The following is a 27,122-nucleotide window of genomic DNA, read 5'->3' as shown; positions in this document are numbered from 1 at the left end:
GGGCTGACTTGTCATTTGAAATCAATACTTTGAATCAATACTACAAAATTACATCTTGTCATTTTCTTCACGTAGCCATCATTTATTTGACTTATATTGCTTCGTCAATTTTACTTTTGAAACGTACTGCGCAGAAAAAAAAGCTCATCATTGTCCCATCAACAGATGACAGAAGAAAAAAAGAGAAATTCACCCACTCAACAGCGAAAACAAAGGTTCATTCACTTTGGTACTGCTTCTTATTAACTGCTTTCTTTGACTTAAATGTAGACTTGATTGAGTGTAATTGTATCTTTTGTGCTTTTTATTGCTTCACCAACATGTTTCCATCACAACTTACCAAGGGCTTTTCACTCACACACACTTGTTATTAAGGCTGAGTGTGTGTGCACAGCACTTAATGTCCAACAATTGTGAGTACAGCAACAAGTTGGCAACATGGAAATTCAGCTACATGCCCTCCACTGTCCTCTCACTGCTGTCTTCCATGTTTGTAGTTGGTCGCTCTGCCAGTCCTGGTTCAACTATGTATGTTGACATAAGCTCTGATTCTGTTTCCTGTCTGGACACTGCTGTTATATGATGTGCAAAGTGTGCAAAGTGAGCAATTAATAAGCTTACCATCTTCAGTTTCATCGCTCCCAAAGTGTCTCCTGTAGCAGAGCATGATCTCCAGGTTGTAACACTTATAAAGGGCTGTCAGGACTCCCAGCAGCAACAGTATGACCCCCAGACCACCAGCCAGCTCCAGACGATACATATCTACAGTCAGAGAGATACAGCACGGGGAGGAGTAGGGAAGGAATCAATGAGATTTGTATCAGTTTCTGTTCAAAGGCTCACTGACGGTGACGTGCAAACAAAAATGTCAGACTTTGAACCCTGTACTAGTTTTCTTTCTTCACGTCTGAGTGTATGAAGTCAATCTACAACATTTGGACTCAAAAATGAAAACTGAAACTCATTCACTCACACAAATAAACATTCAGACAAACAGATACGGCTTTTTTTCTTTTAAGCTGTTCAAGAAGCTTTGTTAACAGTCTGTCTAATATCCCTGCCAAGAAAACACACTGAGCTAATTATTAATGTTTGATGGCTTCATTTGCTCATGTAGAAATTCACTTTTCTACAGGGAGGTCAGAGATTGACTGAATATCCCAGTTAAACATTTAATTAAAGCTCCGTTCGGCAGCATTCTGTTTTTTTAACTTGTTTTATTTTCAAATTCAGGATCACACATTAAAATATACAAACTCTCACTCTCCAACCATCCCACATCTTCCCACTGCCCTCCATCACATCCCACTCACATAACCTACTTGCATTTCATGTTCAAGGAAAGTAAAAGTAAGATTATTAATGGTAATAAAATAATGAAAATACTAAATTAATTACAGTAAAAACAGCTAGTATACAAAAACACAGCGGTTCAGTAATTATCTGGAATCATACGATACAATTCAGTTTCAAAAGGTAGTTTTTGTAAGCAGATCGCTTGAGTAGGATCTGGATCTATCCAACAAATAGTGATACATTCGATAGCTGCGGCAAAAGGATTCTGAAGAAGGTAAGTAAGTGCCCGTCCTTCAATACCGTCTGGTATCACTCCACACGAGAAGTGCCACCCTGGGGCCCCCAGGCGAGTCAATATTAACCACATCCCTGAGCGTTATATATACACGTCCAGAACGTGTGCACATAGTTGGCCGACACCTCCCTACACATTAGGACGTCGTTAGAAGTGCCAGTTCAAGTATGAATTAACAGACCACTCCGCAGCTCATTCACTGCTTTGGTTCATGGGCCCATATGGTTGAGCCAAAGTCAAAGTCGAATATTTAGCGAAGCCAAAGGAAGCCAGATGTTTTAGTGTAAAATTGGAAGACCAATCCAGAGCTAAAACACAGGTGACTAGAGGACTTATTAAAGAGGGGACATTTGAGATACTCATGTTGCTCTGTTTCTGCTGGATACGTATGTAAAGTAGGCAGACTTGTCAGGCGTAAGAACGACACGACAGGTGGGGTCATAAAGTCATCAAACGGACTCAGTGAGGTCAGTTACTATGCAATATTTATCTTCTAGCTCATAAACATTAGCTAACTTTAGCTACCATAAGCTACTGGCCATACCAGACCAAGTAAGGCTGTAGCAGCAAAACCCTTGCTTGTGAAATAAACTTTTTTAAGAATTTTACGCTGTCTTCAACTCATTGTGGCACGGCAAGCCAAAATGGGCTCGTTGTTGCCACCTGCCGCTGGTCGGGTGAAAAAACAGCCCACTCTTGTATAGAGTGCTGCAGGAATGAGTCCTGAAACCCAGAAATGAGTTAGTATTTTAAACTTCCCTCGTCTCAAAGTCAATGGGGTTTCTTAAATGTGTTTTTGGTTAGATGCCTGAAATAAGGTCTGTGGTTAACGCAAGCTTAAGAGATGTTCACGTTTTGTTCTACGACATAAAATACGTCAGCAAATACTCCACTCCTGAATTTAGAAGTTTTTTACGTGTCTTAAAAAAGGCGGTTGCTAACAAGCGGCTAAATGAAACAACAGAGGCTGTCGTGGACATTAGCGTCTTAATGCCGAACACAAAAAGTCATCTACTCACTAGTCCGCCTTTACTGCCTCGTTGTGTTTACTGTATATCTATCTGTATCTATCTATATTCTCTTACAAGCTGGAAGCTTAGTGGTGGTGACGTTGAAGTAATGCGACCGTGGTGTAAAAATCATAAAAGGTGTTGATTTGTGGAGATTATCTCGCTGAACAAAACGTTGAAGTATCATAAACTTTTGTTGGCCACAGAGCTTGTTTTCTGCAATAATCCAAAATCCAATGGAAAAAATATGTCATCCCTGCAACACTATTTGCCGACAACCACAGATGGGGTGTGTTTTTCGTCCTTGAGCCACAGGAGGCAGCAATGAGCCAGTTCTGTCTGCACTCACAAACATACTTCGACAAGCCACACACACAAACATTTTTTTAAATGTTTTCAAACTACATGTCTCACCTCCAGCAAAGAGCGACACACAGCTGCTTCCCTAAACTGAACTCCCACGCCTTCAATGAGACAGCTGTAGACGGGTCTGGTGTCACTGCAAGTCTCGTCGTTTGCATAACTTCTGGTTTGTGTGGTCTGGATGTTGAAATGTATTGATGGTGGCTCACGATGAAAGTGTCTGGTACTGAGCTTGTTATGCGAGTTCAGGTCATTGAAGTAGAAATGACAAAAACAGAGGAAGCACTTGTGCAATTCTGTGTTTTACAAACCTGCAGATTATAAATTGGCTAAACACACAAAGTCTCAACACGAAGTGTGTTGCCTTGACTGAGAGAGACAGATGACCTCACGTCAGCATGTTAGACACACACACACACACACACACACACACGATCTCAGATTGTGTGCGTGGTGTGCGTGTGAATGAATGATAGTGCTATCATAGGCAATATGAGTGTATGGGAGATTAATGGAACATGGCTGGTGAGTGACACCATGGGAAATATGATCTATTACTATTTCACTCACAGACACACACACACACACACACACACACACACACGCACACACACACACACACACACCCATAGACACTTGCCAGCTCATCTCGTCCCTATGACTTCTGGAACCACTTCATTTTAAAACCGGTGTTTATTGATTTTCCAAGTCATGGCAGGCACACAACACATTGTTGTAGAGCATGAACTTGTGCTGTGCGATGAGGAGTATTCATTTAATTTCAGAGTGCTTTTTAATTTCATGTACAGCACGTCCACAATCCTGTCTGACTATCGATGCAGCATGAGGTGAAAAAGAAAAAGCTTTTTATGATTGCTAGCACATCCTTTTATTTCCAACATTATTATTACTGTTATTGTTTTTATCTTATAGTATTTTTATTTTTGCATAATTTTAATTGTCTGATTTTATTTGCCTCATTGCAGCCCTGAAATGTTTTAAACCTTTGTAACTTTTTACTTTTTTTTTTTACAAGTGAAATTGTTAAAAAATATAAAAAATGAATTATTAAAATTAGTTTAAAACCCCCCCAAACATTATTAGAATGTTAATATATGATTTTGCCTGATCTCCACTGTGCTCCCACTGAGCCTGAGGTCAGACCTACAGTACGAGTGTCAGCAGGTTTTTGTTGCCACTTGGGAGCACAGCGCCACCTACTGGTCTGGTGTCAGATGTAATTATCACACAATCTGCTATCATCTATTTTTGCTTGGCTTTTATAATCCACTATTTAAGTTTCAGACTAATATCACATCAGTCAAGTGGAGATGCATACAGACAGAGATAAAGAGTCAGAGCTATACTGCAATTACAGTCTGAGTTTTTTGGATTCGCTGTATCTCTCTGGATAAATTCAGAATCTTGAACATTTAAATTGTCAGACTTGAAGAACCTTGTTTGATGGGTTGAATCGTTAGTTTCTTTGTCCTCTTGCCAGTTTGGTGATAGTGTGTAATAGCAACACTCAGAGGTCATTAAGGCTTACAATAATTAGCTGAATTTGAATAACAAGCTACTGTACACATTATAGTAACTACAATATTTAAAGGGTTCTATTGTATAATACCAGAAATGGTTCATTTGAGAAAAATCCTTACACAGGCAGTGGTAGAAGAATTGATTGAGATCCTCTCCGTAAGCAATATGACAATGTAAAAATATTCCAGTCCCGCATTCAAACTTTTAAGTAAAAGTATAAAGTATCAAAAGCAGAAGTAGTCATACATGAAGCAGATTGACCTCTGTCAGTGTTACCTTATTATGTATTATTATTATTTAACTGTTATGACTGATGCATTAAAATGCAAGCAGCTCATTTGAACTACTTTATATACTGTTGGGTAGTTTAATCTACAACAATGCAATATATTTTGTTTTGCATGTGAAATCCAAACATGTAAAGTATCCAGCCAGAGATGTCAAATCAATGTAGTGGAGTAAAATATATTTATTCAATATTTTCCTTTCTCTAGGTTCTGTATGGCACTGTGGGAAAAAGCTTCGACATTGGACATTTGCGATACTGTAAAATGCTTAAACAACTCTGTGTTCATGTCTCTTATTGTTTCTCGCAGTTGTTTAGTATGCTATACTTGTTATTAGCGATAGACATATGTATGTACCCTGTGTTCATTTCATTGTCAAAATGTATAATTATGTGATTTTTCCCCCTTTATTGATACATTTAGATTTTAGATGTGATCGTATTTTATTTTTCTTTGTGCTGTGCCATATAATAAATGATATAGTATACACCATAAATGTTGCACTTCTTTGGCTGAGAATCCTCCTTTTTCTGGTTGTAGTGTCAAAGTTAGTGACATTTCAAGGACAAACGTTAAAATACAGGTCCTTCTGGAAGATAAGCTTGAAATGAGTTAATATGCTTTTTTCTTTGAAATAATCTCCCACGATGCACCTATCTTTTCATTTATCACCAGTGTAAATAGTCTGTCTGAAGTTACCACATTTCACCAGTAGACGTCTCTCCAACTCTACGCTGAGCTGCTGCACCACCTTTACTTAAACACAGAGACTCTATAGAGTGGAAAGAGGAGGGACAGCGACAGAGTGGGGGAGGGAGAGATGGAGAGCTGGTCCGAGGGGGGAAGAAAAATAGTTAAATTGAACTAATTTCCAAATATTTGCTCTACAGTGAGGGGAACTCAGATAGCTTCCATTAGTAATGAAACACATTTGGAAAGCTCCACTTCTATCGTCATCCCTCCTTGCCTCCATCCAGCCTTCCCTCCTTCCCCCGTGTTCCTCTCTCTGTTCTCCCCCCTCACTCTATCACCCCCCCTCCCCCATCTATCTTTCTCAGATATTTTCCATTAGTAATGACTCACTTGCCGCCGTCTCCTGACATCAGTGCACAGGAAAATGGGAGCAGAATTTGAACGTTGAATTTTAAGTATGCTTTTTACTTCTTAGGCATAAAAAGGGTAGTCAACAGTAATGGTGGTGGTGGTGGTGGTGGTGGTGGTGGTGGTGTCTGCATGTGTGGGGAAGAATGTGATAAAAGAATTTTCAATGAGATATTTTTTTTTTTTTTAGAACTTTTCTCCCTGTCATGCTCTTTGTCTCTCTTCCCAACCAAACACAGTGACACTGTTGCCACCTTGTTGAATCCCCGCAGCCTTTACTCTCTTTTTGTCCTTTCTTTTTCTTTTTTTCTTCCCCTGGCTTTATAAGACGTGCATTTAGCATCTGTTGCCAAAGCAATTTGTCAACATTAATGATGATTATGAAATAAAAATAGCCTTAAAGCTTGTCTCCCAATGTACCATTTGTCTCATCTCTCAATTTGGAACCACCACGAGATGCCGACATGCCTTAAGATGCAGTTTCTTTTAAGGTTACTAGAAGCTGAAGAAAAAAAGTAACTAGGAAAACCTCCAGTTCTCAATCTCTCTCCAAACTCCAGTCAACATCGATTCTAAATGATATTCTCAGGATCAAGTCAGCTTTTAAACCAACATCGACAAGAAGTCTTTGCGACACATCCGTGCTACACCCACACAGGCGCTCTCAGCTATGAGAACTTTCTCAGAGAGACTGAGGTTGAATGGCATCTCCCCCACTCTCCTAGTTAGTTTTGTTTCTCCTGTTAGGGCGGGACAACTCTCACCTTTGTCTTTGCTATTCAGTCACTGTTCATGAAGGTTGGCGACCTCACACAATCCCAGCATGACTCCACCCAACCTCAACAACGACCAAAACACCTGTGCAAGTGTGCAGGGCCTTTAATAAAGAACTTTGAACATCTACAATTCCATGACAACTGGGCAAACTCTTTCTGCCGATCGAAACCTTGTGATTTGATTGAAAGCCCCAGAAAGGCTAGTAAATGGCCCTTATGTTAAAAGTGAGTATTTTTGGGGGAAAAGTGGGACTTTGTGCTGGAGATGCAACATTGAGCAGATATTATCACTCAATGGCCCCATTCACACTTTCAAATTTCAAGTGTGTAGTAACTGGATAAAATCTGGACGAGATTTAAAACACTTTCGGACACACACCCACTTCTCTGTCGGCCAGATCACGGTCTGATTCCATCTGTCTTGTTTCTTCCAAAAAATGACGTTCCATGTCTTTTCCTAAACACTTTTCCTTGAGACCTCGACGGAAAAGCGCCACGAGGTCAAGGAAAGATGTGGCGGAGAATTCATAAGGATTTAGGAAAAGACGGCCGCGGTTGCCAAGGGAATGCACTTACACTAGGCTACGTGACGCGACGGCAGATGTTATTGACAAGTGTCTGCCGTGGTCGCTTTAAATGTGAGATGAGGGGAGAGCAACAGCTTAATTCAGTGTCATTTCAGCACGACGTCAGCTGTCGTTATCACAGGGGACGCACCCTGCGAGCGGTTATTTGTACAGACCGCTAACTGACACAGTTATACTCGGGAGGGATAAAGATAATGTACGCGCCTTAGAGAGACTGATGCATTTACACCTTTTCAACATGCATCTTCAACCCTCTCCCCTGAGGTGGTTTGAGAAAGCACAGTGATCAATCCTTCTTTAACGCTTCTTGGATGCTTTTGCACTCGGCTTTTTTTGACATGCGATAGCTATCCGAGTGTAAACGGGGTCAAAGGGAATGAGTGACGTCAGAGAAACCACGTCTTTCCAGAGTTCCCGCCCGTCCGTCCGTCCGTCATTTCCTCCCATTCCCCCCTCTCTCCTGTCAGCTCGTTCCGTCTGTCTCTCTCCCTCCATTTCTCTTTCTAGTAAGACTCTCGTCATGGTGGCTGAAGGCAGCTCTTTCTGCTCTGTCAGTTACAATAAGTGGATGTGTGTGTACTGTAGGTGTGTGTGTCTGTGTGAGTGCATGCATGCAACATAGATGCATCAGCCCCATTACCTTGGGTCATTGCAGGGTGAAAGCACACCCTAATTCAATCACACACACAGTGCATGAAATCAAGCTTTGATAACTTGTGCTAACTTAGGATAACTTGTGCTTTGTTTAGGCTGTCATGTTGTGTTCAGGCGTCCGAACGTGACCCTATTAGCTTCAAGGCTTCAGGCGCTGGAGCAGTCTGCTAGCTAGTTAGCCTGGTTGGTGAACTTTAAAAAAACCCCAAAAAACGTAGCCTACGCTAGAGGTGGAAATTACAAATGCCTTTGCTCATTTGAATGGTTTTGTTCAGTTCAATTCTAAGGTTAATAGTCTCTGACTGTGTAGTTAGTTCGTTTCTAGTTCAGTCTGCTGCTGATTCAATGGCTTTCTTCATCTCAGTACAAAACTAGGCCCATGTGAGCACTGTTTATTTGGTTCAATTCGCAGACTGTGACTTTTGTGGTCTTTCAATGAGCTTTTAACCAGAAAGGAACATCTGTGTATCACGACTGGTGCTGACAACAGTGCTTTCAGTCAACAGTGAGGGGGAGCTCCACTGCTGAAAGCTACTGATTCAGTCAGTGACACAAGTGATGTCGTGTACTCTGTTCAGCCTAATATTTCTACGTTAATAAATGCACTGCCTCTAGCCTACACCACACATTTAAAAGTTTGTTAGTGAATTTGTTGTCAACTTTGAAGTGGTGAGAACACACAGGAACAAACAAAAGTGTCTCCTGTGCTCCTTTTGGATGCTTTAAAGCAGCATGAATTGCTTTTTATGGGCCACCTTATGGCAGCAACACCATTAAACCAAAACAATGAGCTGAAAGATGCCACATCACATGCTACGTACAGCAGGGTTGTTGTGTGATAATTCTCTGTAGGTTCACCACCACAGGTGAGACATTGGACCCACTGTTAATATATAAACATTGATTCGTGCAGATATGCGTGTACTGCAATGAGTGATGGTTGGCCACAAGCCAAAGTAAGACAGTATACCACGCTTTTCAATTATTATTATTTAAATGAATGTCCTGTACTGATGAGAAAAATGTAGATATGCTATTGCCTCTTCTTACTGTGATGAAGACTTGCTTGGAACCTGTCCTAACTGTCTGTTGACGCACCGGTTTCTGCTCCAAGTTGGCTGATCCAAAAATGTACACATTTTTAAAAGAGCAGACAGTGTCATGTATGGCTCAACCTTTTCAATACATTTGAAAATATCCTCACACTTCACCTCAAACTCATGCAAGGGCAGTGGAGTTTTAGTCATAATGAATCCTCTGCAGCATCTGAAAATACACTCAAAGAAGAAAACCAAGGTGCTCACTAATTAGCTAAAATGACTTCTTAGGCAGACAGAATAATGGCACTGAAACTGCACTGTAGGTGGTGAGTTACACTGAATGGGGACTCTTTTCCAGGTTAAAGCTATTATCTCCTCCTATTATTTCCTTTAAACGCTGATCACAGAGCAGGAGATGTAGATAAAGAGAAGCAGACAAGGAGGAGTTTTAAGCTTTGGGACAACTGAGATGTGGGGCTGCAAACCAGGAGCAGACTGTATTATACGTGCTTTGTGCCAATACTCAGATATCTAACTGTTGCTATATTGCTGAAATTGAGAAAACGGGAGGGGAAGAGAGACGAGGGAAAATACAAATAAGGGATAAATAGACAGAAAGGAGAAGGAGGACAAGAGTGTGATGACTTTCAGAGCAGCCGACTTCATTTGGAGTATAAAGGAAACCTGCATGAGACGCACATAAACACATACACGCACAAACATGAACCATGCCTTTAGACAATCCCATTAAACTTAATGCCTCCCGTGAGGGGAGTGTGTGTGTTTGTGTGTGTGCGTCACACACACACATAATGCTGCCTGTTGCTTTGGTGTAAATCTTTGTACACAAACACACACGCATACACACAGAAACACCGCTTCCTGCATTCATCCAGGTAATTACACTGTGAAGTAATGACGACCCTGCTTTTCCCATCCTGACCCCCCTCTGGAGGTGTGTGTCTATGCGATCCTGTATGTGTGTGCGAGTCCCTAGGGTGCTAGTTAAGTATAGTAAGATAGATTTGACACCCAAGGCATTCAGCAAGAGTCATACGGGGAGAGAGAAAGACCCGTTTTTAGTCCTCCTCTCTCTTCGTCTTTTCCTTTTCTTTCTTTTCACTTCGTCTCTCCCAATTTTCTCGTACGCCCCTCACCTTCGCCGTCTTTATCTCTCGGTCTGCATCCATTATTTCTCCCTTGTTCTCCATTTTCTTGCCTCGTTCTGTCTCCCGCCGTTTCTGTGCCTGTTTATCTCTTTCCACATTCCCCCAATTCTCCCTGTCCCTGCTTTTCTGCGTTACATACATTTATTTCATACAGCAGGCGTTCAGACGGCTGCCTTTTCCACCGAGGGTTGAGGTAACAGAGACAATTCATCTCCTCCTCTGGCGCCGTTTGGCTATTCGGTTTCTCTTTGTTTCACTGGGTTTCCCTGTCTCTCTCTGGGTTGTGGCCTCTGACTCAACCAGGCCCGTTCTCTCTGCTCATCAGATGGAAGGCGAGATACCGCAGGACTGCTGCAAATGTTTTACAAAGGGAGCTGTGCCCTCATGCATTTTTCAGCTGAATATGGAGATCACATGTCAGTCAAACAGAGTGTCCAGTACTGTAACATCTTTTCTCCTGGTCTGTCTGAGAGTCTTTATATCAGGTACTATTTTCTTTCAGTCCGCTGAGCAGCTACCCAAATGTTTGAAGTCAAGCTTTGGAAGAGAATTTTCTTGATGACAGCCCACATTTAAAGTCTTAATTATCTTGGAAGCTGTTCACATCCACAAATATTTACTGGGCCATAAACGTAGCATCAGCTCCTGAGCTGGAGGGGTATTCCTTGTTAACAGAATCATAAAGGGAAATGGAAAATGTCCCAGGTAAGTAGAGCAGATACGATTTTATATTTAGCACGTCAGGGTACAAAATAAAGCACTGCTTTTGGGACAATATGCTGCAGAAGCTTTCAATCCAGAACTTGACTACTTGTTTACTTGTCTATTTGACAGTAAATTATCTGCGAATAGAAATGAGTATTCCCTTAGTTAATGTTCAACCTGCTAAGAGGAAAAGTTTGACATCTTGGGAAATACACGTATATGCTTTCTTGCCAAGAGAGATGAAAAGACTGATACCACTCTCATGTCTTAGCACTAAGTATGGAGTTATTCACGAAGTTACACGTTGTAACTTGTTTGTTTGTGCGCACACAAACAGAAATGTAGTTCTGTCTAGTGACGTGTATTGTTTTTACTTTTACAGTGTGCTAATGAGTGAACTTTAGGTGTTTGTATGCAAATCTTTGAATGTTGGAGGGAGCCAGGCTAGCTGTTTCCGGTTTTTATGCTAAGCTAAGATGATCTAGCTCCATACTTTGTGCATAGACATGACAGTTGTTTCAATATGCTTGTGAAAGAAAGCAAAAGTGTATTCCCCATCATTTCTAACATTCCTTGAAGAATTCATTCATAAATTAAATAATTAAGCTCTTTCACATCAGTACATCAGTTCTATTTTGAGTTTGTTAGGTTTTCATTCAAGAGTCAACATGGCTTCAAAGGGTATCACAAAAGCTGCACACAATAGATACTATAACTGACAACCTCACTGAAGTATCTTTGATCTTCCCAAAAGAATTTGCTCTTATGTAATGTAAGTTTATCCTCTTTTGCAGCAGAAAGCAGCTATGCCACAGGGATCCTCTCTAGGCCCCATCTAACATCCGCTCTCCTTCTTTGTAAAGCTTGTTTTTGGTTTCTAGTAGTACAGACAAAACAACAAATTTGAACCAGCTGTTTGGGATTGTTACATTTTATCAGTCAGTCACCCAGATTTATTGTAATGAGATGATAATATGGCGGCGGGTTTTCTCTACATTTGAGGCACTTCTTTGATACCTTCTCACTACAATGGGAGGAAGGGAGGGAAAGAGAAAGAGAGAGTTATCTACCTTTCTTCTGCAGTATAGCACTCCCGCTGCGCCTCCCTATGTGGTTCTCCACATAACAGGTGTAGTTGGCCAAGTCGGCCTCCTCCACAGCATCAAACGTTAAGGATAGCTGCACCTCCTTCTCCCCTAAATGCTCCCTCAAAATCCTGGACAAACACACAAAGAGAAGACAATCGTCACAGACAGCAGCAACATCTCTTTGCCTCACAATCAGAATAAACTCCTTTTAAAAACCTTTTAAGGAAGACAAAGAGAACATAAACATGTATGAAACATTAGATGGATTCGCTGGAATTGTCTCCCAGAGTACTGAATTAAAAAATAACAACGAGAGAGGCAATAAGAGGGGCAGAGAACAGGGAGAGAAGTAAATATGTGTGAATCTTAGAGACAGAGGGAGGTCCATGTCTCGTAAATGACTCTACCAAAAGCTGTGAAAGAGAAGAGAAGGGAAAAGAGGGAGCGACAGGAGAGGAGGCGTGGAGCAGTGTGGAGTACAGAGCAGATGAAGAAGGAGGACACAGGGAGCAAGGAGGCATGTGTAGAAAACATTGGCGACAGCTGGAAAAAGCCTCTCTCCTTATGGTGAGGTCGAACTCTAAAAGCCTGCGAGGAGGAGGAGGAGGAGGAGGAGGAGGAGAGGGGGACTGAACTGATGTTTGGGTCACAACGTGCACCTTTAAGGCTGACTTGAGGTCAGATTCAGCCATAACCGGTGATAGCTGAGATCAGACTAACTGTGCTGACATGGCAAATTCAGAGCACAGATGGTCCAGAAGCAACACAATCTTTGTTCTAATGTATTCCAATTTCATTTATATTATTTATTATTTATCATAAATAATATTGTTCCATTTTTGAATAATTGAAATGATTTCACATCTGTATTTGCAATTTGATTTAATAAACTGTAAATCACATATGGCCATACCTTAATTTCTGTTCATATTCATAGTTCAGTGATTCAGTGATTCATGTTAACATTTCATGTGGCTTTAAAACAATGGCAACACAATGTCACCGTCTCTTTTATGTTGCAGTTAGTAAATGTCATGTGCTTCTTGCAATGTGGGTCATTTTAGAGATGAAATACGCGATAAACTCAACACTCAGTTTACAAACCATCGTCTTTGAGTTGACATTCATTTTGTTGACATGATTTTATCACTGCCCATTGACCCATTGCTAGGTTACCACCGTACGTAACTATTTAGCCAGGCATGCTCAGGTTAGCGGCTCATGTTAGAGCAGATAAACACACAGTTTAATCTATTCGTTACATTTCTGCTATTATTCTTTCTTTTGGAAAGGCACCAATGAAAGAAAACACCCTCCAAATTCGAGCAGACCACTTCAACATGTGGAGAAATCCAAAGCTTCACAAACCTGCTGTATGTAGAGTCTTAGAATCACCACATGGCTGATAAACTGTGGAGCGAGCAGTCAGTTCAAATGACAGTTGACCATTTCATTTACCCCAACACTTTTGCTATAAATGAAAGCTATCCGGCGGTTCAGAGGGGAAGATTATTTTAAAAGCCGGTGTCTTTTGAAGTAAACTCAGTGTCAGCTTCTAATACTTGAGTAATCACGGCTCGAACCTCAGAGGCAATTGTCTTCGACTGCGACTGCGACCAGATAAAAGTGAGTGTGAGGAGTGTGACGTATGACAAATTTGGACAGGCTTGTGTCTGCAGCCAGCATTGCATTTGTGGATTAAACAATAGTCACAGTGCAGGGAGGTTTGATTTTCGCAACATAAAGATGGCAGTGGTTGAGATATAAGAACCACAGCAAAAATAAAACACAAGCAATAATTACAGTACAGTACTACACGCCAAATATGAAAATGAGTATTTACTGTACATGTTGCAACAGGTGATATTACATATCATGGCTGCCAGGTTTGTTCCACAACAATAGTAAAGACCATGCAACTTTAAGCATGAAAAACTTATCTAATAGAAACCTAGCGAAAGGATTGCATTTTCAATTTGCATGATGACATGGCTGAATTCAAAGTGAATGAAAACCCCGCACAGTTTAAGGTGCCTTGCTCGCACAAATCCAATTTTTGGTATTATGGTAAAGCAACCTGTAGAGAAACCTACACGGATAATGAACATAGTGAAGACTGAGAAAGAGGATATGGATTCGAAAAAGAATAAATGAATAAATAAATCAAATAAAGGAATGAAAGAGGCAAAAGATCATCAGCGCAAGATCATCAGATGACTAAAAAAGAAGAAAGAGAGGTACAATGGAAATAATCCTTCTCTTCACCAGCTGAGTTCAGCCTGGCTTAGGTTAGCTGTGTTATGGGGTGGTTTGAATTTATAGTGACTAACCAAACCAGCAGACAGCAGGATTTTGGAAATAATGAGCATACCCCGTGCAGAATCAGCATTAGTGTCAGAAAACAGACCAGACAGGCCACAGAATTTTGTTATTCTTCCTCATACAGTATTTGCCGGTGCGACTCAGCTTTGACCTACAGTAGTCCAGACTGGATAGATTCTAAAACACACGGACTGAGCCACGTGGGAGATAGCACTGTCCAACCATGGCAAACAGAGATGAGGCAGCGTGTAGTGGTTCTGTGTGCTTCTGTTGGTAATTCTCCACGAAAAAGAGCCGTGTCTGTCACTTGAGGCTTTAATCCAAGTGCGAGCAAAGAATTTTGATAAACACACTTTTAGCATGGGTAGTCGTGGTGGGAATCGAACCCCATGACCTTCTCAATATTAATACTTTTCTCTTCCAGTTTAGCAACAGAGGAGCAAAAAAAGCAGTGAAATCTGAATACAGCAGTAATATTATTATTATTATGGTCAACTTTATGGAAAGAATTATGAGATTAAACATGTCCAGAAATACATGAATGACTGGGATCACCTCTGTAAGTGTATTTTTTCTCTCTTGTTCATCTACTCCGTGTGTCAGTGGTTTTCAGTGTGTGCGTCACTCTGATGTCTACCAGGGCTGAGCATCAGAGGTCACTGTCAAAAGCAGTGACTTGCTCAAATCCTCGATTAAAGAAACATCACTTACTCCCTTCCTTTTTCTCACCTTCCTTCCAATAACTCTCCATACCCACCCCCAGGGGCACCATAAACGGGGGGGGGGGGGGTTTCAATGGTACCTAGCTGCACTCACAAGTTAGGAACAGTGGAAACTAGCTAAATCCATAGCCACAACAACTCACTGCACCCTGACCAACTTCCACACACCTCAACAACAACAACCCTAGCTTATTCGTTCCTACTGTACTGGATGGACCTCTTTAAAAATGCCTGCCAAATGTGTACTTTTATTTTGAAAGAAAACTAAATAATTGCATTCAACAGTTGGACAGATTTTGCAAACGTTACTAACAGGAGGAAATAGTGTAGGCTGTTTGCTGGGGCCTATTTTTCAGCGGAGGATATAGTGATCTAGTGTGTATTTACAACAGCAGGACGTTGTATGTGGGAGCAACTCGATATAAACTATAGAGCCCATGGTCATTGTGATGAAGGAACATCTCACCTAGTCAAACAATGTGCCTCACTGGTTTGTTGGAGCTCTATGGCATAGAAGCAATAGAAGATAAGGGTTTGGCTACACAGATGGTGGAACCGCCTCTGAAACAACATTTAGGTGGAAAACTCCGGCAATTTTAGAGAACTGAAAAAGTGGAGACAGTAGCAACTAACTACTCTTCACTGATACGGGTACCAGCTCTGGTTAAAAAAAACATTAAAACATTGAGGCTTTGACAGTTGGATTGGGCAGCTGATGTGAATTTCAAGCAGGTAAGAAAAGCCTCTCGACACCAGCAGACATATGGGCCAGTGCTGCCTTCAAGTGAAAATGTGAGGGAAACACTGGCCCAAGTGGCAATATTGTAATTATGAATTCATTGCACATGAAGAAACCATGAACTATGATAGCTGAGTTGCAGAAATGTTGAGTGGCTGGACGGCACTGAAGCTGTGCCAACAACTGCTGTAAAACTGATGATACTGCTCATATGTATTATGACGGTGGTGTGGGCATATTTTGACCAAAAACACTAACTCTTGACAGGTTGTAATTACATCTTCCAAAGATAGGTTGTAATTATATCTTCCAAGACAGATGCAGGTTTTCAGAAGGAGAGCGCTGGAAGGCTACGTGTGGAGAAAAGGTCTGAAACTTCCTGTCCGTCACACATATTCACAGCAGGCCGCTCTCTCTAGGTGGTGCAGTAATAACGAGGTGAGAGTGTCAAAAGTTCTGTCACATACTGCAGGGTAACAAGAATTGGTAATTAGGGGTATTCACTCTATCATGGAGGCCACTAGAGAGTATTGGATCCTATCCGAACAGACAGGGACACACACACACACAGTCCAACGGCCGGTGGTGCAGCGGGACGGGTGGTGGGAGCTGAACGTGGGCAGATTAATGTGCATCACAGCAGGAGTCCGTCTGCCGTACTGTTGAATTTGGAGGAGCGGTGTGATTGGATCAGAGGTGGCCAGAGGACTGGACTGAAAGATGGAAAACTCATCAGGCAAAGGTTAATTTAATACCGCGGGGCGTGATTAGTTTCAAGTTTAAACACTCATACTCACGCACGTTCCCGCTCTCTTTATCTACAGCACTGTTTCCCCGGGGGAGAACATTTTCAGAGGCCACAGAGCGGCTTGGCGGTTACAGAGACCATCTTTCATATGGAGAACCTGAGTTCAAGCCCCAGCAGGTCAGCAAGCAGCCCTTCTGCTGAAGTGTCCCAGAGCAAGACACTGAAGGTCTCCCTGCTCCAGGGCTGCTGTTGCGTAGCTGACCCTGACCCTGACCCTGACCCTGACCCTGACCTCTGGCCGCCCTGTGGAGGGAGCTGCTGAAGAGGCAAAAGGATTTCTCTTTAAGGAGAAATAAACGCTCACATTATTGCTGGTGGGCTGAGTTGATGACATCAAATATGACGGCTTTTGGGTAAAAGAGAACATTTTGTTTAGATTTTAGTTTTAAAATGTTTTCTAATGGTAAGGGCTTTAACTACTTCCAGGTCAGGGTCGGGGAGTTGGTGCTGATGGTTAAAAAAAGTAAACAGAATTGCAATTGTTTCTATTTTCTGTGTAATAACCCTATTTTTCTTTTTTTACTAGATGCTGAATCAGAAGTGAATCTTTACAGAGCCTGAGAGGTGACGTAAACTTAGACCTTAAACCTTAGATTTGTATCTCATACCCTTGAATTACTCAAATTAGTAACTTATGCACTCAAATCCAATTGCTGAGAAATGTGTAATGTGCAGTAAAACTTTCAAACACTGGTAACAGTTTTTAAGGGGTGGGCTCTTTGTTGTCATTGCTCCATTAAAGGTAAACTACTTCATCAAAACCTGGGTAGTGTCGCTAAAAATAGGTCCAAACAGGGCAACAAGCACTAGTGGTCAGGGGGTCATACAGGTTGAAAACAAACCCCAAGGTTAGTCAGATTTATTTGAAAGGGAAAACCAAAGCCAACTGTTTGTTGTCAACATCCACTATAAGCGTACAGCCTGACTTCCTGGCTGAGAGAGCTACGAAAATAAAATCCAGGTTGTAATGAACCACAGTTTTCCTTTAATGTGTATTGCTATCATGTACAGTAGACGATGTACTGTACACCCACAACAGTGCTGCTTGCTGATTTTGCGACAGGAGTGGCGAAGTCAGTGCATAAATTACATATTCAGTTCAGTGATTCTGCAGCACTGCAGCAAACTAGTGTTAACAGGTGGAGTTTTAACGTCTGCCGAGATTCATGTGCTCTAATCCTGCATACCTCATCCCATCTCTATCCCCTTCACAGAGCCTTCACAAAGCCCTACAGAGGCAAAGTTATTGCGGCATCGACCACCACCAAACAATGTTTGCTGCGTGTTTGTTTAAGGTTGTTGTACTGAATCCTTAGCTGTGATGCATTAGTGGATGTCCTGTGATCTCCACTAAGACTCTCCACTAAACATCTTCAACCTTTATAAAGTCCTTCTCTCTGCCTCAAAGATATGCTCGGAAGAAAAGTTTGGAAGTTTGAAAACAGTAGAATCATATGAGCCCAGTCTGACTATGCTCATACAGAGATCACCATAGCTTTGGTACTCTTTCCCCCCCAAAAAAATGATTAGTTTTGTGTGAGCCTGGGAACCAAACTCGAGAAAAAAAATCGAAAATGAACTGAGAGGTTCTAGACTAATTTGCATTTGCGAATTGGTCTGGCGATATAAGGCTAGTGTGGTGTCACACCTGAATTTGTCCATTGAAGAAGGCAAACTAGGAAAGCATTATCTTTCCCCACATCCAAACTGAGCAAGCTGTTGCTCTACAGACACTCTACAGAATAAAATGATAATTTTATGACTAAAATATATCATAATTGCAGACGACCTTTCCCTTTAACTTTTAACATTTTGGAGGTAAATGGATAATTGGTGTTTAGCTAACCGTTTTAAGCAAATATGTAATGTGCATCTGTTATTGATACATTTTATCTACATGACTTACAGTGTCTCACACTCACGAGACTGTAAGTGTTCTGAGGGTTTCCATGGTGATCTGGCAGCTTGTCCTAATGATATTTGACGCCCCGCAGACAATCAGGCCTTTCCCAATAGAGCCGAATGTAATTGGTCCCAATAGGGGAGAAAATGAATTCAATTTAACTTTATTATTAGCATTCATAATTTTTTTGGAAAGTTGAGAGGAAATCTGTCAGAGAACCCTCAATGAGTCATAAATCATAAGAGAGCAAATTAGATACTGACAGTGTGAGGAGTGCAGCTGGAGTCAAGTCTATTCAGAAATTAATTAACAATAGAAACCTGTATACAGGCTATAATTGATACTGTCTCGCAGCGTCTTGCAGGAGTGGTGAAGAAGCATCACCACAGAAACAATCATTTGTACAATTACGTGTGTTTAGTATTTACTCAACTTCTCTAATCTACTGTAAATTGTATATCTTTTTCTTTACGTCTCCTCTCCTCCAGAAAATGATTAGGGGTACATACATGACTAGAAGTGGATCCATGTTTAGTCGAGATGCTGGCGTGTTTACCTGACTTCACTTTCTTTAATGTGTCCCGCTAGTTCCTCGACAAACTTTTCTCCCTTCATCCAGTAGATAATGGGCCTTCTGTTTTCTCCGCTGTAGCCGAAAAATGCTTTGCAGTCTAGACTGAGAGGCATACCTGCAACACAAAACATAACACGGTTACAGTACAGACAACAGCATGCAGAAAGACAGCAAAAATAGTCCCACTGAACTGGAGCCGAAGCAGGCGCTGCAGTCCAGGTTGTGTGTTTCCATACGCACAATGAAAACTGCCATACATGTTGCAATGTTAAGAGGTCAATGAAGAGAGCTGGAGCATCATGGTTAAATTAAGTTGCTGTTGCTGTTCTTGCAGGCTTGCAGGTGATACTGGGAGGCCTGCTGCCCCCTCAGGAAGCAGTGCAGGTACTGTATAGTAGGTGTGCAGGGTCCCTGTTTGGAGCCCCTTGAATTGGGGAACTAAAAGAATTAAAGGCTCAACAGACAGCCCTAAAAAGAGGTGTTACTAAAGGCTCTCTGTGTTCAAACCTGCTGTTTATCATCTAATGTGTAACAATAAAGCAGAAACAAAAGTACTGTGTAAATGGTTGGTTCACATAAATCACAAAATAAACTCTGACCCAAGCTGATGTCTAGCCAAGCAGATAGTTTTCAGATCTCCACTGCAAACCCAATTAAATATTTTGCCTTTAGCAACACAAATTCCATTCACTTTCATTGCAATGGCGGTCACAGCTGAAATCTTCTCAAATAAAACCAAAACTATACCGTACGCATGGTTGAATGGCAAAAAACAATGTTTTTTATGTGATTTGTGTGAACAGACCTGTATATAATGGAGAATATGTCTTATACACTGTATTGATTGTCAAGATAAAACACCTTCTCTGATGTGTGCAACATGCCAGACATTTTAGTCATATAGAGACCAATCACAGCAACAGCGTGGGTTAGTGTTGAATTACTCTTTAAAACTACAAACTACAGCAGAGGACCAAAAGGGAAGACGCAGCACGATGAAAATTCAACCACATTACCAGACAAGATATTGGACAACTGTGTTTGAAATTCTCAATTCTACAATGTCTGCACATAGTAACTATGGTGTGGTTAATGTCAGGGAGAAATCATTATTATAATGCATAAAAGTCAGATTGGCTGCATGTCCACCCACCACCACGACCTCCTCATGCTCACTGTCTGCCTCGTTTCATTAAGGGCACGCTGCTTCCTGCATCAGCAGCAGAGGTAAGGTGTGGAATCGTTTTAATACAGATGTCTGTGGAGAAACTCGGGTGAAATAACTGTAAAGGCTGAATATTGACTGTTTTATGGGCAATTTATGTGCTCTGCATTGGAAAGGTTAAATGCAAAAGGTTCTGTGATTCAATACTTACAATACATTTCTGCTGGAAGAAAGAATCGACAATACGAGCAACTCACACCCTTAAGCGCGCATACAGTATCAGTGCAGACACACACCCTCCTGTAAGACCTTGAAACCACCACTCTGTGATTACAGCTATCAATGGTGATGATGGAGTATTAATGAGCATTCTAATGAGTGCTACCTCGTTAGGCAGTCAATTAGCAGATAATTATGATAGACCTCAGTATTATCATAATGATAGCTCTATCAGCACCGTCTAGAACCAACACTGAATGCTAACGCTGTGCGTATATCTGTGTGTTTGTTGTCAACAAAGAGACACTTAAACGGAATGTTAACACTAAACATATTTACATTTTAGACGTTTCCTGTGACTGATACTCGTATGCAGAGCGGGTCGGAGAAGTTTTGTCCTTGTGCAACTTAATCCCTGAAATTGCTACTTTCAAAAGAGCTTCCGAACGTTTAGAACAGCAAAGGTAGAAACTTCCACAAACGGCTTATAGGTTGAATAAACATGAGCTTTTATCAATTGGTCAGGGCAACACGCAGCTGTTTTCATATGGAAATGTCAGACGATTGCTTTATTTCTGGTGTCATTGCATCACTTATTCTGATTGATGGAGGAAAAGGGAGAAGACAGAAGGCTTTGACGTTTGTCTGTCTCTCAAAATGATCATTTCTAACAAGCCAAGAGATGAAGTGGTCCCCAAAGTGGTGGTGTGTTTGCTCGCCTAGGCAGGCAGCATCCTGTACTACACACACACACACACACACACACACACACACACATACAGCAGAACCTGATAAAAAAAAATTTGGATTAGAGTGAAATTAGTTTAGCTTGATTGTGTGTGTCCTTGTGTGTGTATGTAGATGTGTGTGTGTGTGTGTGTGTGTGTGTGTGTGTGTGTGTGCTCCACAGTAATTGATTAGCACCCTGAGGGTGTGTTTGTGTTCTCAGCATGTTATGGTGATTAAAATCATCAACTTTGTTTGCAGTTGTGTGGCATAAGGGTGTGAGTGACTGTGTGTGTGTGTGAGTGTGTGTGTGTGTGTGTGTGTGTGTTTCAGTCTTCCTCAATCAGAACTGCCAGCCCTGAAATCCAGCCTCATACAGCCTTTGAGTCATCATTTCTATTTATGGCTAAAGCAGCAGGGTGTTTATAAGAGCAAAAAAAAAAAGGTTGGTGCCATGTTGTTGTCATTAGTATCAAAGACAGACTTTGTGCAAATGATTGATGAGAGCTTTTTCAGGTTGCTGCATCATCATTTCACACTGCTGCTGAGTGTGATCACACCTCAACGTTGTTTCCTTTGGTGTGAAGCACACTGGAAAAACTCCCTCCGCCCAATCACAAGTGAGTTTGTAAACAAAAGTCACGTGACTCACGAGTCAAAACCGATCTGATTCCCGTCTTTGTAACTTTAGTTCAGCCTGACAGACTTGTCTGAGCGCTTTAATGCAGCTCCTCTGACATTCATAACACGTAGATGCACATAAAGCAGCAGCTGAATGTGAGCATCAGTCCAGACTGTGGTTTGCCCTTGGTTCTTTTTTTTAATGCCGCTATCTGAGCAAGAGGAACTGCTGGTTATCAGACATCAACATCTGTTTCCTTCTGCCTGTAAAGCCTTTTGTTTTGAGGTCGTTTCCTGTCGTCGGCTCGGACCGCAAAAAAATCTCAATGCAAGAAACCTCACAGCACTTTTTCTGTATTTGACTTGTCTAAGTCAGAAACACACCCTGTGTCTGCTGGGTGTGTTAATAAAGCACTGTGTGCTATACAGCTATGAAATTTTCATACTTTTTTTTTTCACATTATTTGTCAAGATGCTGTTGACAGTGGTGCTTTTTTCCTATATATACAGCATATAGCAATACGTTTGTCTCATATTGTAACCATGTTGTAATCTGTTAAATTCCTCCTGAATCTCACAGTTTTGTAATCATTGGAACAAAAAAAAAAGAAACATGATTCAATTTATTTCCAGGTGCAAACCGTTAACTAAACCTATGTACGTAAGTTAAAAAGAAGTCAACGTTAAATTCAGTGACCAGAAAACTGATCTTCAAAGAGTTCACATCACTCATTCAGTGACACACATTGAAAGTGTAAAGGTGTGACTTTCACAGTAATCACTGAAGAACAAAATCAGTCAGCAATGCAGAGCATGAGCTGTCATGCTTTACATCAATTCCTGGAGAAGCTGATCTGTGAACAGTGAGATGAAGCGACAGAGATTGGCGGGAAATCCATAGAAACGCAGAGTCTGTCATCTTTGCTTCTTCCTTTGTCACTGTTACTTGTCACATCATTAGTCTGTTTCACTCGTAACTCTTTGTTTTCCTGTTCTCACTTCTTCTCATCACTAAAAGAGATTCTCTGTCTCTCCATGTCTCCCTGTCTTCTTTCTGTCTCTGTTCCTATTCATCTCAATGTGGATGTTTTCTCTATTATTCCCCTTCCATTCCTCCTCAGTATTTCCTTCCTTCTCTCTCTTTCCCCTATCATTTGCTTTTTGTTCCTTTTGGTCTCCCCCCCCCCCCCGTCTGCATAGAAACCTTTTACCTGGAGTGGAACAACATGGAAACACCTTTGTCTGGGATGTCTTGTCCACCTTAAAATGACATATTGGAAGTGTGAAGTGTCACAAAGGGGCTACCAGATAAAACAATCAAATTACTTTTGAAACAGCAAAGGCTACTGAGAAATAAATGTTTATTTTTATAAATATGTATCAAACCAAACACTATCCGTGTTACACACTATATAGAAAGGAAATAAGAAAAGAGTAGATAACAGTCAAGTGAGGGATTGTAGGAGAGAAGTAGGACAACCCTTAATGAGGGAAATGAATCACTGCAAACTGGTTTTACACACACACACACACACACTGAGAGAATCAGTTGGCTTGACAAGTACGTATGAACGGAAAGGACCTAAGTTAATAGACTTGGAATTATAGACTTTGACTGTGACATATTTTTCATATATTTCTGTCACCTGTGATTCAGCCCCGTCATTAAACCTCAGCCTACTTATTGCCGGGAATAACGTTAAATAAAGGTTATTAAGTTGAATTGTCCCTTTTCCCTGGAAATCCGGGTGGTGTCAGGGGAGCAGCGGAGCCAGTGTGTTCAGCCAGTACGGAGATGGATAAGTTTTAATTAGCTCGCTGGATCAAACTATAGGAAGTGTTTTTACACACTGATTCTAGTTAAAACATCACAGGCGGGCGAGAGATATTAATTGAGTTCAGCTCAGTTCATCCAGTAGATTTCTGACTCGCTGTTGACAGCTGCAGGAGGGTAAAGAAGGACAACATGTTCAAATGATGTAAAACGAGATGGTAGAAGGTGATTTCCTGAAGATGAAGTGATTTTGGAGCCCCACTGAGTGACACATGGAGAATTAGGAGAACTTCTACGAGACCAGTGGACAGGCCTAAGTGTACAGAACCGTGTACTGTAACTCTTCTTCATGTTGCATCCCCGTTAGCATGGAGTCTAATGTTGCTAAACACCATTTTAGTCTTCATGTGTTCTCATCACGTAACAGGTAGGCAGCTGACTCATAGAAAGTCTTCCGCTGTGGGGTGATCGCTCTGCCTCTCCGTCCACCTTCTGCGCGCCGCTCTTCTTCGTGCACATCTGCTGCTGCTGCAGAGAACCTAGCCACTTCTGACAGCCAGCCGCGGCCTGGCAAGGGCTTGCATAAGCACATTGTTTAATTCCGGCAGCGGCATGCTCCAGTGACATGGACTTAACCAACGCACTGATCCTTTCCACTTAAATCTTACTTCTGTGCTGTAGAGTTACAAACTCACTGCAAGAGCTGCACACGGCTGGGAAAACACTAGCGGTCCTAATAAGTCCAGACAGCTCCTCCAGAGCCAGAGCGTTCTCGGGCTGCAATTTAGGGGCACCAATTATCAAATTTTGCTTAAAAGTCTTGTCACACACCAGTGGTTCTCGACCTATAGGCCTGGATCTTCAGGGGCTCACTAGACACATTTAGGAGGTGGCGAGAAGACTGAGGTGACAGAACACAATTGCTCGACAACTTATCTTATTTGTTTATTCGACAGGGACGACGCACAATACATGAAGCTAAAATCTATTTTCATTTCTCGGCTGCTGGTGACGCACCGTTGAATGCAGTATAAACTTAAATGTGGGTCAATGGAATGATATCAAAATGAAACACCATTAATTCCCAAAGGAAACACATTGACATCAATATGAGCATCGTGTTGTGAAGCGTTGTGGAGAGAGCATGTTTCTTTTTTACCTGTGTAAATTCCTACTTGAAAGTTTGCTTCAAATTTTATTCTTCTGCTTGTTAGTTAGTATAGCAAGTAATTGTATGTCACCTAATTACTTAATTGTGGGATAGTTAGCAGAACGTAGTGTACATGCCATGGACACTAGCTTTTAGTTCCATGGTATTTTTTTAGGGCACTTTACTGTGAATAAATGTCACATTCAGTAAATATGCTGCACTGTACAGTACAGTAAACCCAGGTTTCTCTCTTAAATGCATCTTGAAAGACGTAATGAACTTCTTTCCTTACATTTTTGATGTGCACAGGTGTACTTAGGCCTTTCCACTCCTGATATTTTCACTTTGACACTTGCTAGTCTTTTGTTCTAATGATTCAACCTGGAGAGTTTTATGTCCAAACAAGTCTTAGAAGTGGTCAAAGTCCCAATCATCAAACACTGTCTAAGCAGAAATGTAATGGGAATTTTGCTTCCAGATATTATGATGCCACTGTGGTTACAAACTAAATATACCTTATATGTTAATGCAATACAGTTAAAACTGTACTACATAAAGTAGCAGCCTTGTTTATCTCAAGCCTGAAGCAGCTCATGCTTATCCTGAGCCGGGCCGATGGGACAGTCTTCCACAAAAGGTGTGTGTGTGACTGAAAGCAGCATGTAGATCTCCCAAATATGCATTCAGTATTCAGACGAGACTGAGATCATCCTCACATCATACACACACACACATTCGAGCAGAGGGGAAAGTCATCTGAAATTGAAACATAGACTGTCCATCTGCTTGTCTCTCCCTGTTTCTGTCTCTCTCATACACACACACACACACACACACACACACACACACACACACACACACAAATGTGTGTATCTCATATCTAATACATCTCTGTCCATCTGCTCATAAAAGCACACACAGTGTAAGACCTTTAGGTGGTTTGAGCACTGTGTGTATGTGTGTGTGTGTGTGTGTGTGTGTGTGTGTGTGTTGACCAGGTATGGGGTATATGGGGGTTGTCTAGGTAACAGCTGAGTTTTGGGTCTTTGGCTCCAAGGGAGCGCAGCTGCACATTGCAACACAGATGGTGCCTCACACACGCGCACACGTACACACACAACACACACACAACACACACACACACACACACACACACACACACACACTGTGGCCCAATACTCAGACACAGACGTGCACACTCACACTCTCAGGCCAAACACACACGCACACGCACACACACACACACACACACACACACACACACACACACGTACACACACACACACACACATCCACGTGTCAGTAAGTGGGCAGCTCAGCTGTAACCTGGGAGGCTGTTCACTCTCTCATTTTGTGTATTTACAGACATCCTGCCTCTAACAACTTATTCCTTTTTAATTTTCAATCCTTGCTATTTTTAGGGAAGCTGTGTACGCGGCAGTGACGCTCCTCCAAAATCCCATCCTCTGTGCCAACTACAGTTTTCAGGATTTCAATACTAATCCTTGAGTTTTTGAAATGATTTGTTGTCTATCTTTGTTGCCAAGTGGTCATCGCTGTGCTGCTTTCACTAAATCACTGTAAACCGCAGTGCTGTGACGTCATTTTCATTAGTTAGTACATTGTGAGCTTCTGTTGGAGAGGCGCACCTGCACCATGCAAGATTCATCACTGCAAAGGATTTCTCCATGAAAGACCAACTACACACTGGGTAACAATGCTTTTTGTGCACTGCATGTTGACAGATTAACTGTATGTGTTCGTAGTCTTAAAGGAATTGTTCGGCAATTTGGCATATTTGTTTTTTTGCTGAGAGTTAGATGAGAAGAGCGGAGTTAGAGCCAGGAGGAGATTAGTTTAACTAAAAATAAAAACTGGACACACGGGGGAAACAGATAGCTTGGCTCTGTCCAGAGTTTAAAAATCCACCTGCTTCCAGCTCACTAATTAACATGTTGTATATTTGTTTGATCCATACACAAACGGATACAAATGACAGGCTAGCTGTTTTCCCCTGCTCAAAATGTTTATGCTAAGCTAAGCTAATCAACTCCCCACTCCAGCTCCTCTGGGAATCATTGTTAATGGCGTTAAAACATTACAGACACTGCAAAAGGTATACGTTGCAATATGTATTCAATAATAATTATTTGTAACGATCATAAAATGATGACTAAAAATTTGATTTGGCTGTATCTACTGATTTTTGATGGGGCAAATCCCAGGTTTTTTTTTTTTACAAATCTATATGCATGAAAACACAACAGTGTTCGTGGGTGGAATATCTGGCAACACATTGCTGCTGTATTTGAAAGTCTTTGCAATCATCATTTTGAAAGGGAAGAAAAAGGGGACAGACCTTGCTGAGAACAAATGGTGGTCCCATTTGTTCTCAGCAAAAAACCTTAGTGATGATTTTTCTTACCAACATGGTTTAGAAGAGTCGTTTTTATATCAGCAGATTGTATAATGTGACCAGAAACCAT

At 41.4% G+C, this 27,122-nt stretch overlaps 1 protein-coding gene across 1 annotated transcript in view; it reads right to left on the bottom strand.

Annotated features, from left to right (window-relative positions):
* Positions 1-27,122, bottom strand: part of il1rapl2 (interleukin 1 receptor accessory protein-like 2) — a 293,650-nt gene that overhangs the window by 9,160 nt on the left and 257,368 nt on the right. The window contains exons 7-9 of the mRNA XM_070913223.1: positions 18,964-19,096; positions 11,896-12,041; positions 622-762 (exon numbers count right to left, since the gene is read on the bottom strand). Coding sequence (XP_070769324.1) covers positions 622-762; positions 11,896-12,041; positions 18,964-19,096 — 420 coding nt within the window. The remainder of the gene's footprint in view (positions 1-621; positions 763-11,895; positions 12,042-18,963; positions 19,097-27,122) is intronic.

Source organism: Enoplosus armatus, chromosome 10, assembly GCF_043641665.1.
Source record: "Enoplosus armatus isolate fEnoArm2 chromosome 10, fEnoArm2.hap1, whole genome shotgun sequence".
In the NCBI taxonomy this organism is placed as follows: Eukaryota; Metazoa; Chordata; class Actinopteri; order Centrarchiformes; family Enoplosidae; genus Enoplosus; species Enoplosus armatus.
Note: the sequence above shows the minus strand (reverse complement) of the source record. Positions and strands in the feature narration are given on the sequence as shown.